We start from the raw sequence: 16,365 nt of genomic DNA, 5'->3' as shown, positions 1-16,365 counted from the left end.
CAGCAGGAAACAAGAACTCAAGTATGTTGCAAAGCCCCCTTAGCCAGGCTTCCTTAATGCTGTCAACTTAATATTGCATTTTTTGTATGTATCTACTTTGAAAATAACCAGTCTGTTCACAGCAGAATTGTGAATGAAACAGAGAAAAGTTCTAGAGATTTTTAAGAGTTCACTCCACGTGGGAGAGAGTGCATGCACAACTTCTTTTGTAGCCAGCAAGTGGTTTAATTATACCTTTGGCAGCTACTGGAGAAAGCATGACAAAGGTATCATTGGGTGTAATCTGAAGGCAGTACAAATGAATTTGGCAGAGCAGCTGAAATTTAGCTTTTAGTTCTTTTATCATGAGGAGTGAAGACAGCTTTTTCAGCTGTCAATTAAAAAAAAATGGCTGGAGTCTGACAACTTTTCAACTAGAACAAGATGACATTTACAAAAATGCTTAAAAGAAAATGGGGCTTGGAGGGGATTCAAGGAAAGGAAGAAGTCGGGAACTAGGAGTAGGAAATGGAGACAACAACTTTCAGGCAGATTTCTCTGCTTTCCAGCATCCTTTTTTTTTTCTCTTATTTTGAAGACTTTTATCATTCACTGGTTTGAGACAAAAAATTGGGTCTTACTGCGAGTATCAATTGCAGGTATAAGTTGGCTTAGACTGTTGAGCTCCTAATTGGGATAAGAATCCTTCTAATCCATTTTATCAGATCCTGTCAGCAGCAGGCACAGATTCTACACAAGTGGCTAGAAATGAGCACGCAACCAGAGGACCAAGATGGTGTACAAGGAGTTCAGGAAGAATTGGATCAGGTATGTAAATAGCAGACAAATTGAAGTTACTTAAGTGATTATTGCACTTGCTATGCACTTAGCCTAAAGGCTGATGGTAATTGAGAGGAACTGTATAGTAAGCTGTTATTAAAATGCCAGAAGGGAAACTTGTAATCAGAAGTGGGCTGTCGAGCAGAACAGACTGCTGTATAGATGCATCTTCCTATTTGTTCAGAAATGTAACTCCAGCTCCAACAGATCTTTTGAAGGCTATTTCCGAGCTATATACCAGGCTTTAGCAGATTCAGTCTCATTTTTTTCTGTGATTTCTCAGGACTATGTAGGTATACTACAATGACTGCACTGCCGTCAGTCCCCCAAGTTCATACAGCCATGTGTGTGGGGTACTGCACCGTTACCTCTAAAGCTAGCCAGTACTTGGCTGTTCCCGAGTGACGCAATCCTGTCACTTAATGGTTCTTAAGTGGGATAATATAAAGGCTGCTAGAGCTCCTTCACTCTTCCCCTGTCAAAAAGACTAAATGCTGTCTTGCTGTACAAACAGCTTATGCAATTGTTTTTACTTTCAGTTGCACATGAGGATCAACACTCTCACCAAAGCACAACTAAAAGAGAGACATCATGTGCAGAACCTCGTTGCCCGCCTGCATGATATCCAGATTGCTCTGGATATATAATGCATCTGAACCAATTTTCCAGCTCACGGGTAGGACTTTTTGCCTTTAGAGGGAAGAGATGTATACATTATCTTAGTCTATGTATGGCATTTTTATTTTATAAATTAACTGAAATATTTGTTTGTTTTATTTTGTTACTACAGCTGGTTAAAAACCAAACCAACCAGGAGCTAAACATACCTCATGCTGCACTCGCAATACCTAGTTTAGGTTACCCTGACATTTCAGAAAGATAAGCAACACTGATAAGACTTTTTATTTCAAAATGTTTGCAATTAAATGAGTTAATGTCAGTAAGTCATACACTTTGACATACAAAAATACTGTGCTACTGATACAGTTGAAGAATTAAATGGATTCTCCATGCAGGAGAAATTCACAGCATTATCAGTACCCTCTAGGAACTTTGCTTTCACTTCCAGGGCGCATATGACCACTGCATAACAAGTAATGTTTGTTAATCAGCTAGCTCTGCACAGTATTAAGACCATCACAAAAACAGCCACTTGGATGCTGAATCCTCTCCCTCTTCTTAGAAATCTAATAAAGCAAACATCAGGTAACCTGTCCTTCATTACGAGGCTAACAGTAACCTTCAGATACTGTGGATGATGATGCTGAGTAGGAAGAAATTAAAGCTTCAAGTTGCTTTGGCTTGTGTCTGGATGCCATAGGCCCCAGTGGAAAAGGGGCAAAAGATTTCAGTTGTCTTTTCTCTCATCCACTGGAATAAATTTGCTTTCTACTGTTAACATGATGTTGAAGCTTAGTCAAAAGGCTACTCGTAGCTTTATCCTCTTGGGGTTGACGTTTGCCTTAGTCTTTTCTCACTCTTAATGGTTTTAAAAAGTGTACATTTCTATAACCTGTATATGGCAATATACTACTGCAGGAGTAAACTTGCTAATGCCAAGAAGTTTAACAAGGTAAGTGGCTGAGAGCTACTTCAAGCTTTCAAACTCCTCCCCCTTTAAAGTGAGGAAACATTGACTCTTGGAGCCAAATGAATTTTCTCCTGCTTGTCACCCAAAGAGCCACCATCATCTGAGTCAGGGCTGGGGTACATCACTTAAAGGCAGTCTGTCATCCCGTCTTTCCTGATGACAAGCTAAGCATACAGGACTTGGCAAACTGGACATTTGTACAACAAAATTATATTCTATTTTCTGCAGTGCATAGAAAGAAGATAAGTTTTGGGTTTTTTTAGGAAGTCCGAGCTGGTCAAAGCTTACCATCTCCTTGAAGCAGCAGAAAAAACACTCAAGGCTCAAGCAAGGAAGTAATATGAGAAATCTTTCAGAGAGCAGAAAGGCAGGTTTCATAAGCGTGTCCACTCCAACAAGCTCTGGACAGCAGTCAGTTCTAAATGTTTGAGTGCCTGGACTTCAAACAGTTTATTTCTCTAAAAACAATTGATACATTGCTTTAAAACTCAATTCCTCTTCACTTTGGCACCAGTTTCTGTCAGTGCCATGTAATGCTACATTCAGTAGATCCAATGTGTTAGATTTTAACTCTTCTTGACATGAAGTTACAAAGAGACTTTAAAGTTTTGCTGCAGGATTAAGCTTCAGCATAGAGCTTTCAGCCCCCAGCACATTCGTAGCATTAAGTATGAGGGCAGAAGTCAGAGCAGGTGTGGGGGTGTTTTCTGTTTTGGATAAGATAAGATAAAATCGTTGCCAGTCCATTATAGGACGGCCAGGTTGGCACCTGGGAGGGAACCTGGGATTGCTTCAAAGATAAGTAATTTTTTTATACACAGTCAATGCATAGGGCATTTCACTCCGTGCAATAAAAATTGGTCCTGAAGTTCTGTAAGTAGACGGATTAATTCTTCAAGAATTTAGTGACAAAGCAACAATGAAGATACATAGCAGAAAGTAAAAACATATTTTGGCTGCCATCTCATTGCATCACACAAGAAAAACCTCCCCTACCTCTTCTCATCCCTTAATCCAAGAGGTGAACTAACTTGTCTCTCATACAATCTTTAAGGCCTGGAATAGCAAAATAAAACCATGGGTTAGGAACAGGACACACACAGCTTTGTCTGGTTTGGTTTGGTTTTTTTTTTTTTTTTTTTTTTTTTTTTTTTAGAGAAAATCCCAAGATGACCAGTTTCATCATATGGAATGTAGACATGGTGTTTTCAGGTTTAAAATACAGTGCAAAGTCCATTTTTAAAGGGACAGTGTCAGGTAAAAGAATTAAAGTTGTCTAACAGTAGAAAACCTGGATGAGTAATTTATTGTACTGATGCTGTCTGTTGTACATTTTGCTTAGTTTGCACTGTGAAGCCATACTAGCCAATTTACTTGTTTGGTGCTCTATGCATTCACAGGCTGCCTTTATATAACAACTTCAGCAGTGTCTCAGAATAAAATAAATATGAGAACACGTTCTTTACTCAAGGTCTGAAAAACAGATATTGCAGATAGAAGGTACAAGGTCTGACTGAGCCTGTCACTGTCCCTTTAAATATAGCTAATCTCTACCTCCACCCTTTTCCATTGCACCTGCACAGCCTAGGAAGGCTTAAAAGGGACTTACAGGCTCTAAGAACATAATTATCCAGTGGCACATTGAGGGGAGAACATGAAAGACTACAGGCACAGGGTGGGACAGAAACCTCCGTGGTCAATATCTTTAAAGGCAGCTGTACCTGATACATATATGGTCATTCAATTCTTTCTGCATTCAGCAGCATGTAAATATAGTCCAAATACTCTCAAGTTGAACATAGCAATGACATCTTCTGTTTTCCTCACCCAGGTCCTGCTGAGTGATACATACTTGTTAAGTGAAACACTCAGTGGTGTGATAAGAGTCCTTTTGTATAGAAAACCTTGCTGAGAGTTTCTATAGAGAGCCCAGTGCTTCTCCAAAGCGGATTTTCTGTCCGGCTTTGAGGTGGAATTTGAAGTCCTTGGGCGCCTCAAAGATCAGTACGATTGTAGAGCCTAAGTTAAATTCCCCTAAATGTTCCCCTTTCCTCATGGGGATTCCCTCCTTGTTGTTGTTGGATATGAAGCTGAAGTCATTGTAGGAACCTTTAGAGTAACGTGGACTGTTGGTATGCAAGTCCTGTACAGAGAAGGAAGAAACTGTTACTTCAGATTTTCAGCACAGCTGTAGACTGGATATCCAGGCATTTTCAATGCAGGAACTTACAATTCTAAAGTGCAACAGGAATATTAAAAAAATAGTCTATACCGGAGATGACTCCCTTTAAAACAGTCTTAAAACATCAGTATTGTGAAACACCTTAATTTCAGGGTAATAAGATTTTAAGGGTTTTAAGGTTGTTTTTTTTTTAGTTTTCTTTTATTATACTGTACCAACCTCAACCATCAAAACCAGAAAGCTGCCTACTACTGTCTTGCTCACCTGGTCAAAGTAGATGCGGATGGAGCCCACATTTGTTGCTCCTACAGCTGTTAAAGAGAAAAAGCCATGCTTCCAGTCACCTGTAAGGACAACCCGTTCATTGTGGCAGAACAGTTCTTTGATCCAGCGAGCAACTCCAGGATTCACAGACATTAGAGAGCCTGCAGCAGCGAGAAAATATGCAAGTTAAGTTGTCTGGTTTGTAGCAGTATTATAATGCTATCTAAATGGTATTTTCAGTATAACTGTAGCTGATCCAGTAAGCAATTGTCACTTATTTTTATAAGAGAGGCAAATGCTAGGCAGAGCAAATGAAAGACAAGACTGTAGTAAAAACAAAGGAGTCATACAAAGATGTAATCTGTAGTCTTCTGTCCAGAAAGATCAACACTTTTGGGCAGGGCTCATATTACTTCGCATTTTTCCTAGCAGAGTCACAGAAAAACTAAAGACCATACTCATCCTTCATTGTAAGGCTTGAATGCAATCTGGAGCACCATCTACCGTTCTCTCTGTTAGAAGGCAAAGGGTTTAAATTTTCCTACCTGGAAATGGTTCTTTTCAGTACCCCCAGCCCACCTCCCTCAGCTTTCACTTACTCCCATCTACAGCTTCACCTTGACTGCATTTCCAGAGAGTAAAAGCCTGCCATTAAAGTAGGGAGCAAAATCTGGGATGGGAGTCCCTTTCAAAATATCTGCCATTGTTGAAGCCTATTCTAGGATCATCACCTACTCTTCTATCACACCAAACTGAGGTGGCAGGGACTCATTTCCACACTGTCTGATGCTATTCCTCTACCAAAGATATAACCGACCAACTTCACACTAGTGTCATCTACAAATTCACAAATGACAACTACTGTTAATTGTCATCTGATAGGCCCTTAAGAGAGATCAGGGTAAGGACAAAGGCAGAGCTAGTCCCTAGTCTCAGCCCTGATAGATAGAATTGAAAGAAGCCTTCTAATAAGCACGCAAGATCCATCTAACAAAAGGCTACAGGCTCCTAAAAGGAAGCTAAAGAAACTTTTTACAGCTTAGGAACAGGTTTCCCTGGTTAACTATTGATTGCACAAGAGCAGCCCCTTCCAGTTCTTTTTGGTAAATGCATAAAAGTGGTTACTGAAACTGTGGCTGAAAACCAAGTAGCTATCTAGCTAGAGCTGACCAGGAAATAATACTAATAATGTTTATCAGTTAAAAAAAAAAGTTTATTACAGAAGAACCTCAAAGATTTAAATCCCAACAAAGTCCTTACAGTAATTTAGTGAGGTATATTCACTACACACATTTTAGCTATAAAATGCATCTGCTGCATTGAATCCGATAGCAGCAGGAGTATTAGCATCACTAATACTCCTTTGTTTCAGCCAAGGCCTAGCTTCAATCTGGAACTTGACAGATTTCTCAAACCTTGCGGCAGGTCACTGTCTCTCCCTCACGGTGTTTGAAACCAAATCCAAGTGCTTAGGTTTTTGCTAGATACCAAGAATTAAAAGATTTTTGTTAACTGCTGAACTACAGTATGATGATCTGCAAAGAGGAGGACAAAAGCATGTGATCCCAGCTCTAATAACGTAACTGTTTAGTTGCATCTTCTTTGCCGAGCACAGGAAGAGATCATATTTCAGGCTACTGTTTGCTCTGATCTGCAGAACTATTTGTATTTCAGGTGCAAACTGAACAAATCGTGTTTGGGAACAAGTCAGGTCAGCATGCATCGACAGTTACTTCAAAGAACTAAAAACAGCTTTCATACGATATTACTGTTTTCACCATTTGTATGTTATTTGTTCTGGTAAACTATACTACTATAAAATTAATTACCATTTGTGACAAATCATTTTTCTACCATTATCTATCACGTGACTGTACAAGTGCTCCACTGGTGTGTCTCATTCAGCAGTGGCCCACACCAGCGCTTCCCTCCATAGCTGCTCTACATTCATTTTCTAGGAACAGAAACCTACCTGGGAAATGACGCCGGTGTGACACTCTCCAGTCAGTGGGTGAGTGGAAGCAGTGATAATCCCCTGGTGCAAGGTAGATTACACAATGGTAGAGCTCGTTCCCCTCCTTTGTGACTAGTTGTTGCTGAAAAGAGTTACCAGGTGGGGCTGCAAAGAAACCGCAAAAAGAAAGGGGTTGAAGATACTCTTCATGCAGTCATCTACCATAGCCAAGCAGTCTACATTAGAACCAGTGGTAATAGAGGACTAAATGCAGTCCACATGCATTGTTGAGACTACAAAAAGCTACACTTTGTCCAGGAATCCAATATTTCAAAGTGTTCTTTTCCCTTTACAACAAAATTAGATCCTGTATTGTTTTAGTAATTTTGGAAATGCCTTCATTTTGGAGTTTGCCCTTCCCTAAACAGAAGAGCAGAAACTGAAATCCAGTGAAACACAAGTTTTATTAAAGTTACCCGTTCAAGAACAGAATTTTTCTCAAAGCAACCCTTTGAAGAACAGAATTTGTGAAGAGTCCCTAGTTTTAGAAAATGCATTAGTTTCATTTGTGCTCGTGTTGAAAATAACCCTGCTGTTTGCAGAACTCGGTCTCTCCAGTCCCCTCGCCAGTTTAGCAAAATGTGTTGCTTTCATCAAAACCCAAGGCCTTGGAGACAGTGCTTGAGGTGCAGCAGAGCAGTAATAGCACAAGTCATTAGAGGTATAGTGCTTGAGCGTAAATCTTGTTACGGAGTAGCTTATGTGATTTTTGCTAACCAGGTGCTTGGGCACATTTCAGTCTGACAGCAGCAGTGCTGTAGCCTCATTATAGTGGCAGATCTTGGAGTCAATTGTAGGAACCAAGCAATTAAATTCAGATAATCAGAATGAGCCAGGCAAGACACTATAAAGCCGCTGGTGAGAAAGAGAAGAACTAGAACAGTGACATGTTTATCCCCAAACAAACAAATAAAAATCAGCCCTGCTTTTGTTACTGACGATGTGAGAAAGAAAAGGGGGGGATGGGGGGGAGAGGCAATCTCTTTTCTCATGATCTCTGAGAACACTGAAAGGGCAGAGCAGAATAAATGCAGAACTCACCCTGGCTAAAATGCAGTTCCTCTGTGGAGGTGCGAGGTCCCAAGAAAGATTCCAGAGAGTAAGTAACCCCTTTTACTTGCTCCACTTCACAGTTTTTTACCTGTCCAAAATTAAGGATCTTTCCATCAGAGGGACTAATCTACAGCAAAGAGAAAAAAATGAAACACATTAGGAATTCATTCATTCCTCATAAAGCAGGCACGTTCCTTTGGGGGGTGGGGGGGAGCTGGTAGTGTAGTGTAAAGCCTTCATTTCCTTTTACTCACCACACTGTGCAAACAGCAGACTGGCCGCGCTTGTGGTTTCAGCTTCCTGCGGAAGAATTCGCTGAGGTTTCTATAGTGATGCAGATCTTCAACAGCTGCCTCCTTCATGTTCACTCCAAATGTCCAGATGTACAGGCTGTAAACAGGCTTCCGGAGCCATGTAGGCAGCTCCACCTGGTTCAGGCGACCCCAGGCTCGTGAGAGCAGCCGAGTTGGTACTGATTTGTACAGAGCAACCTAAAGAAAGAAGAATTGCACCACGTCATTCAGTTCTTCCCACTGACGGCTTTCTCTTACTTCTCCCCATAAACCAGAAAGGATCAAACTGTCCCTGCTAACCACTCCCTTGAATTCAGTGGGTTACACCACACAAAGTGGCCTTTAAGTCAGCAAAAATTTAACACTGCGCTTCATCCTCACTCCCTCCATTCTGATGAGAGCAGATGAGAGACAGGATGAAACTTACTATAACCTTATACTGAAGCCAGAATCTCCACTCCCCTGCAGGCTGAAGCTCCACATTCAAGTAACTGGAAACTGCCCAGTGTGAGGCTTACAGAAAAAAAGACACATTTCACATATTCTAGTAGAACACTCATCAGAAGGGTTTAATGTTACCAATATATTAATTTTTGTGAATAACCAAATGAAAATTGAACACTGACAAATTATTTTTTCAGTCAATGACGTGCTTCTCTATGCATCTACTAACGAGGGTGTTTTCCACATCCCAGTATTGTACTGCTCTAATGATACTAGTACAATCGAAGAAACGTACCCACGTGGATGCAGCTACACCGCTGTAAACTTATGCCAGCCTTACTCCTCTCGCAACAACGGGAGTTGCCAACTGTAAGAGTAAAGTGCCTTTATTCCCGTAGAAATACATCTTTGGACTTACACCAAAGCGTAAGTTTTAGTAGCAAGAAAAACAAATGAAACAATGTTGGTAAGAGGTATATGCTGTTGATGTAACTGGACAGATGACGGCGTCTTCCTGTTGGTAATTCCAGCAGGTAACTCTGCTGAGGTTTGTGGTACTTAGTATCAGCCAAAAAAAGCTCATATGACCATGATGTCATCAAGGGGGTGGGAGGTGTGGACCAAGGGCACTGAACCCTCCAAAACCAGTTTTACAAAAGAAGTAGTTACCTACTGAACCTAGTACAATTTTTTTGAACAGTGCAGCTCAGCTACATTTAACTCCCAACTAAAAGTTGGGTTTTTTTCTTAGTGGGAGTCATCATTTATTCTCAATATTAATCATATCCTTCATAATTAAGTCTTGCAAAATACAGCCATAAACACAAACAGAAGCACACACTGGCTGAGAGCCTGTCCATCCTATCAAATACAGTGAATTAGGATTTCACTCACAAATCGCCATCCTGCATCGCATTAAAATACAGTGATATTTCAGAAAGAAAACAGCAACCTAATCTTACTTCAGATAAAAACATCTGAATCAACAGTACCTTAGGTTATATAAGCCGAAGTACTGAAGAAAAAATGTTTTGCCATTTTATTTGACATGCCTTATACAGTGTTAATTTCTAAAATCAGTTTTGCTCAGTTTTCCACAAATACTGAGAATATGCAGCTACTGCTGTAAAATCACAAAAATTGTCGAAGTGGTATTTCCTGGTAGGCCCTTCTCTTCAAAAGAGCCTGGTTTTCAAGTTGATGGGATCAAACAGAACAGCTATTCAATGAAATAGTCTTAACCACAATTTTGTTGCAGTTTTCAATCAAAACATTTCTGTGGTTGTTGCATTCTGAAATTGCATGTGTGCAGAGAATATCCACGTGCAAGGCTTCCTACACCCTGCTCACAACAGTATCAGAGCAGAGATCTGCGTACCATTTGGACAGGCTGGATTACAAATGCTCAAAGAACTTGAGGAACAAACCCTTTCTGTGCCAAAATGACAGAAAGCAAGAGACCATTTCAATGTGGCCAGGAAAGGGAACTGGAGAAGACCAGCAGGTCTGCCTCATCCTAGCCCTGATACTTCGAGGTGACTGAATTAATTCAGAAGTTTCTGTTGATTTTCCTGGGTAGACCCTTGACCGTTAGAGGACAAAGAAGTTCTCTGCTACTGAAAAAAAATCACTTGTCTGTGAAGCAGTTAGTCAGCACAACTATGAACAGTAAAAACTAAAGGGAAACGTGAATTGCATCTCTCTGCTTTCGTACTAGTGATCATCAGCCTGTTCTATATTAAGGATCATATCCAACAGCTGCTGCCAGCTCCCTTCGGTATAAAAGAGCTAACAAACACGAAGCGCAAGAGAGACCTGCTCACACTTACCCTGCTCATAGGCCTCCATCCCACTCTGGTCAAGGGTTTAAGAGCATCGAAAGGCAGAAGATAATAGAGAATAGTCAGAGGCCAAGAACGGAGTTTCAGAGCAGGCCTAGACATACAGCTTAGCTGGCCCAACCTTCGCCTCAGGGCCAGCTGGGGAAATTGCAACCTGAAAGATTACATACACAACATAAGAGGGTCAGCCATCTCAGCTTCAGAACCACCAGCTTCTGATAGCTGGGGATGATTTATTCCTGCTAATCTTTACTTAAACATTGATTCTGCAAGTCTTTACTCCTTTATTTTGGTCAGTTCTTCCCCTTCCCAAATAGAAGACCAGTTTACCTTAAAAAGAAAAAAAAAAGAAAACTCCTCTGTCCAAAAAATGGTGTTCACTCTCACAGGTCACATTTTATGAGTGACACCCTCAAAAATTAAAGGCAAGATCACTTGCAGGTGACATCTGAAAACAGTCACAGCTGGTTCATGCAACTAACAACATAACATGATAGTTTACAGTGGAAATAAGAAAGCGCAAAGGTTCTTCTTCCAAATATCAGAAGATTACATCCCCAGAAAGTGTTTTGTGACGGCTCCAGCTGTTGGATAGCCAAAGTGGACAGCAAACAATATTCTGAAAGCTAGGAATCTGTGATGCTAGGACTTTAATAAGAACTGTATGGAGGAATTGTATATTGTAATGTATACTAAGGAAAGAACAGATACTCTGATGAAAGAAATCCTTGAAACCTAAGAAACTGAGGTCCCTCAGAGGGTTCATGTGTTGAAGGCATCTTGACTAGATTGTGCCTTGGAGTCAAATTTACACAGACCTGTTGGTCATTCACTAACTTCAGGAAACAAACACTTACTTGAGAAACAACAGGAGTGGCACTCCCGAGTTAATTAATACAATTTTCAAATAACTGATTCCAAAAGACATCTTTCCAGGTCTTAAAACCTTCACTGCGTACCCTGGCTCTGAACAGAGAACATGTGGACAAAGCAGATATCGCTAGTGCTGCAAGATAATCTAGTCTCCATAGCCCAATAACCAACTCCTTTGCCTCATAACCAACTGCATCTATGATTTTTTTGTGATGTGGATGTCCTGGCTGAGAGCAAACTCATTTTGCACAAGTGGCCATGGGGAGAAGTTGAACTTGTAACTCTTGGAGAGAAAAGCTGCTCATCTTATTAGCAGAAGACATCATGGGCCTCGGTTCAGACCCTTGCAGGAGGTCTGGATGAGAGACCCTTCAGGTCCCCATTTATTCTTTGGCTTCTAGTCATAAAGAAACCGTTGGCATTTCCAAGGTCAATGTCAAATGAAAGTCTGCCTACCTGAGGGCAGAACATTCAAATCTTTTGGGCACTGACTTAAATCCTGGCTAAGAGATTGTTCTCCCCACACTGCTGAAGGCAGCATGCCGGCAACCAGGATAACAGCCATGTGCGCACACAAACTGCAAGTGGTACGCTCTGGCTGCTCTGAACAGCTCGCTCTATCGCTGGATCATATGATGCAAAGGATGAACTATAAAATACTGTGTGTGTCTTTCCAAGATGGAAAGAAGCTGGGAAATTAAAAGGAAATTTTCTTGCCAACACGTTCTTTTCAAAACTTGGATCAGAATTAGTGTCATGCAGGCAGGTACAACTGTCACCACTTTGGGAGGCAAGATGGTGCTTTTGGCTCAGACTTTTTTTTCTGCAGTGAGCACGACTTCTTTCCCCCCAAGAATTAATAAATAAAAAACAGAGAATGATCTGTGCATCACAATGCAAGGGGAAAAAAACCCTGAGGCGATTTAGTGCTGTCTTGGCAGAGGTAAAGCTGGCTTTCTCAGTAGGACGCGGGACTGACTTGACTTGGGAACAGGCGGGGACACTTCACATTCTTCCTCCCATCCTTACCGTCCACCAGCCTGCGGTCTGCTCGAGGGCTGGCAAGGCCGGGAGCTGGGTTGCCAGCATTGAGCGTGGAGGTCCTGCTCCCCCTCCCACTGCTCTCCCCCCCTTCACTGCAGTTGCTCAGGAACCAATCCCCGCAGAGCTGCATCCTGGCAGCTCACTCGAGAGCCCTCGGGCTTCTCACTGCCTTGGCCTGGTTTCAGAGCAGTCCCTCGCTAATTTTTCTATTCTCCTAGTGATGGAGAATTCAAAGGTAAGGAATGAAAGCCTCCTCATCCCCCTTGTCATAGAACAGCATGCCCTTCTCTGCCAATTCAATGCATAAGGAGCTTTATAGTAATTAGGCCAAACAAAAGCTTTGCAGATGGCCATCGCTTCTTCTGCCCAGAAACCCTCCCATCCTCCCGCCCTCGTTTCTCCCTTCAGTCACCATTCCTGCAAAGCAGAAAATACTGAACAGTACCTGAAATGAGTTCTCCTATTTGGTGTACCACCGGCAGAGCCAGCCAGGCCTGGACTCTCCAGTTGTGGGTGCTGGTCCCTGGCACAGCTCCTGCTGCCGCCGTTCCCTGAACGCAGCCTCCGGACATGAATTTTAACTTTGTGGAGGTTGTAGCAAGAGGGTGGAGGGTTAGATAAAGCTTTATAGCATCTCACCATTTCCCTGTGTGCAGATCTGGTCCCTGCAGGGTGTTTGACTGACACATCGTCAGGGTGACGGTTGGTCGCAAGGCTCAGTCTTTTTTCCTCTACCTCTCTTTCCTTTGCTTGCTCCGGCACAGGAGAGAGGACACGGCGTCACAGTTCCTAATTCCCCCGCTGGTTTGTCTCTGGATTCCCCCTCTGTTTCCCACTTGAATCTCTGCTACGAGGGTTGCAGCTATTGCAAACAAACAGGCATTGTGTCATATTTCAACATCCCACTACAAAGCCGACTCTGCACAAGATAGAAACGAGCTGTCTGTATAAGCAGTCCTTGCTTCTCGCTAGTCAGGGTGGCCATTGAAACTCAACTCTCCAAAAAACACCCTGCAGTCTCGTCTCAGGCTGCTGGGCAGCGATGCACTACAGTCAGATGAGCAGCCAGCTGGCCTTGCACAGCTAACCCCAGAGCCAGTCTGAATCCGAGGCTGGGAGGAGGAGTGGGGTGGAGAAGAGGAGGAGATAATTCCCAGCTTCAATTCTGCAGTGCAGCAGCTGCCGCTAAAAGAGTTCTGGACTGCTGGGCACCAAACATCCTTCCCTGCTCTAATGTCCAGCTTGGAAAGAAGAAAACAGAAAGGAAAGGAACGTCTTTCTATTTCACAGCCATTGCCAGACACCAACATCCATCTCCTGAAGTCTCTTTCCATCTCAAAAGACTCACGCAGGGAGCAGGTAAAGGACATTCTTCTACAAATACCCAAATACGTAATGAAATAGCCAGTTTTAGGGCCAGCTTGAGAATCGGGTGTAAAAGCAGTGTTAATGTGTCTATTATGTGACGCCCGGTACTGTCACAGTTTTTATGTCCAGTAGCACTAAAATACAAAACATGAGCAAAGGAAGCTGGTTTTGTTTTGTTTTTTAAAGACAAAAAGCTGCAGTATTTCTATCTGAGCATTCTGAATATACAGAGAGAGAAATTTCCCTCTTTGTCCCTGCAGACCACATCTCCAGCATAGAACAGTTTGGGGGCTAACTCTAGTGGCTATCCATTTCACTTAGATTTTCTGTTAAAGTCCGGGTTTAAAAAAATAAAAAAACTCCTTGTTTCCAAAGCTCTCTAAACACCATGAAAGCTGTACGCCTGATAAGACTAGATCAAAAAGAGCACTGCTGCTCTGATGCGAGGGAAAGGGTTGTATTGTATTAGGGATAAGGCAGGAGAAGCGGGAGGGCCAGCAGGAAAAGCTAGAATTAACTAGCTAATGGCATCCCACGCAGGCCTCGAAAGGAAAACATTCTAGCAAGAACTGTGTATTTTGATTGGCCTTCAACTCCAAATATCACAACTGCTATATGGTATTCTGTATCTCGGGAAGTTCCAAGACCTGTGTGTATGTTGTTGTTTCAGCTGAATTTTAACAACTGCATATTTAAAAAAACCCCAGTTAATAGAAAGAAGGTAAATTTAAGATCAGCTGAAGGCGCTCAAAACATACCCCTTCCTCCCTGAGCCAACTTTTTTGTTTTCCTCTTTAAAATATCGTTCAGTCTTTCTCTGGCTGGCACAAGAAACTCCTACACAACAAAAATGAAGCCATCTGTATAGTAAAGTGATGAAAGCACTTACCCAAATCCCATCAAAATTCAAAGAAAAGCAACGAGGAGCACAGGGGAGCTATTTCTCTTGATTTGCCAGGAACATCAGAAATTACCACCATTAAATACTAAATTTTAAATAGAAGCAAGCTAAATTGACAACATCGTTTCAGCTCCTGCAGGTCAGGCTGGCACCCTGCTCCCTGGTCTAAGGTCTTATCTCCTCCTTTGAGGACCTTTCACCTGGTGCATGACTTCGCAGAAAGACAACAGAGCAAACAGAAGCCTTATCTACATTTTCTTCAGCACCCTTCCCTTACGGATAAGGGAGGTAAACCCACCAGCTCTTTCGGTAGAAAGTCAATCTTATCCCCCAAAACATTTTCAAGAAATTATTATATTCCAGATTGAACAAGACTGATTCTGTGAAAGCCCGGAACAAGTTAAATAGCTCACCTGCTCCCTAAAAACAAACGGACATTGAAATGTTCTACAGCCCAATGCAGCGGGACCTACCACCCTTCAGTTCAAAACAAAAAACGTGGTGCAAGAGAGATTCCTCTCCAGGAGGGGAGAAATATGGATGTTACAAGCTTTTTTTTTCCCCTCCACTTCTTAAAAAAAACTGAGTTCAGATGAATAAGACCACCTATGTTTCTCTTAAATTCTATTCTACTGACCTCATTACATTCACCAAGATGCAAATACCCGAGTCCTGCTTAAACGCTGACATATATGGCAGGTTGCCACCCCTGTCGCGGCTGCCCCAGAAGCAATGTACAGCTCCTACAGCGTAAGAAGGCTGAAAGGAAAAACCCACCCTGAGTTTACCTGCTTTCCATGGGGAAAGGAACAAGAACTGGTGATCAACCAGCTCGTGACAGAGGAACTCATGTAATGGCATCTCAATAGCTGGACTTCTTGTGACGGAGGCAGCGCCACAAAGCCTGCGTTATTCGCTTAGACAAGAATCTTGCGATTGTTGGTCTGTAGGAGGTTGGTCATCAGTACCAAACTCACCCAGAATCCATGTTAGGCAAATAAAAGCAGCAGTTACCAGCAGGTATAAATCCCTAGAGAATTATTATCTAATAGAGAACTGCTAATCCGCCAGCTACGCAGCACCATTCTGCTCTGTCAGCTCAAACAAGCGTCAAATCCAGTGACCCCATTTAATTACTCGTCTTTCCATTACTACCTCAAGCCCTTCCCCTCAAGTTTTAAAAAACAATACAGCAAGCTATTTGCAAGAAAGACTAATATGCAACTGAACTTCAAACCTGCAGTCTCAGTTTCAAATCATAAGCGTGAATCATTAGGCTTGGAACGTGCCGGCCCGAGTGCTCAAAGCCCTCTGGTCACGCTTCCTACACTTGGTAACGGAACCGCTATTTAAAAAAGGCACCCCATGCATCCAAGCGCTGTATTCTATTTAAGCGCCAGCGAAAATAAGGTCTTGCAACCAGGGGAGAGGTACCCGGTGACCGTTTATTAACGGTCCCCCTCCTTTCCCAGCAGCACCCGTTTAATTTCAGAGCCGTAATCCCCGCTCCCACCCAACCCTCTCCCGAGCCAGCCCAGCAGGAGGAACGCTGGACGCCCCGCACCCAGTCGGGAGCTCCCGAGCTCCGAGAGCGCGACAAAGCTGCTCTCACGCCGCGGGGGAAAGGCGAGCGCGGAGCGGGCGGCTCCCGAGGCCGCCTGATTTTTGAGAAGCGCCG

The 16,365-nt window shown here is 42.5% G+C and overlaps 2 protein-coding genes across 3 annotated transcripts in view; one reads left to right on the top strand and one right to left on the bottom strand.

Moving 5' to 3' along the window:
* Nucleotides 1-2,214, top strand: part of SFI1 (Sfi1 homolog, spindle assembly associated (yeast)) — a 29,828-nt gene extending 27,614 nt beyond the window's left edge. The window contains exons 29-32 of the mRNA XM_009330857.1: nucleotides 4-21; nucleotides 705-807; nucleotides 1,359-1,495; nucleotides 1,610-2,214. Coding sequence (XP_009329132.1) covers nucleotides 4-21; nucleotides 705-807; nucleotides 1,359-1,466 — 229 coding nt within the window. The 3' untranslated portion in view covers nucleotides 1,467-1,495; nucleotides 1,610-2,214. The remainder of the gene's footprint in view (nucleotides 1-3; nucleotides 22-704; nucleotides 808-1,358; nucleotides 1,496-1,609) is intronic.
* A 1,350-nt stretch (nucleotides 2,215-3,564) lies between these two features.
* PISD (phosphatidylserine decarboxylase) lies at nucleotides 3,565-14,124 on the bottom strand. Of its 2 annotated transcripts, none has more exons than XM_009330800.1 (7): nucleotides 12,864-14,124; nucleotides 10,490-10,655; nucleotides 8,178-8,414; nucleotides 7,912-8,050; nucleotides 6,829-6,975; nucleotides 4,857-5,017; nucleotides 3,565-4,553 (listed from the first exon to the last, which is right to left on the bottom strand). In XM_009330800.1, exons 1-7 carry the CDS (start codon nucleotides 13,058-13,060, stop codon nucleotides 4,329-4,331), a joined length of 1,272 nt encoding a protein of 423 aa, XP_009329075.1. In that variant the 5' UTR covers nucleotides 13,061-14,124; the 3' UTR covers nucleotides 3,565-4,328. The 2 variants fall into 2 exon arrangements, with proteins under 2 accessions (XP_009329075.1, XP_009329076.1); XM_009330801.1 differs by having other exon boundaries at nucleotides 13,058-14,124.
* Nucleotides 14,125-16,365: the final 2,241 nt, after the last annotated feature.

Source organism: Pygoscelis adeliae, unplaced genomic scaffold, assembly GCF_000699105.1.
Source record: "Pygoscelis adeliae isolate BGI_AS28 unplaced genomic scaffold, ASM69910v1 Scaffold358, whole genome shotgun sequence".
NCBI lineage: Eukaryota > Metazoa > Chordata > Aves > Sphenisciformes > Spheniscidae > Pygoscelis > Pygoscelis adeliae.
This window is presented reverse-complemented; position numbering and strand designations above follow the sequence as displayed.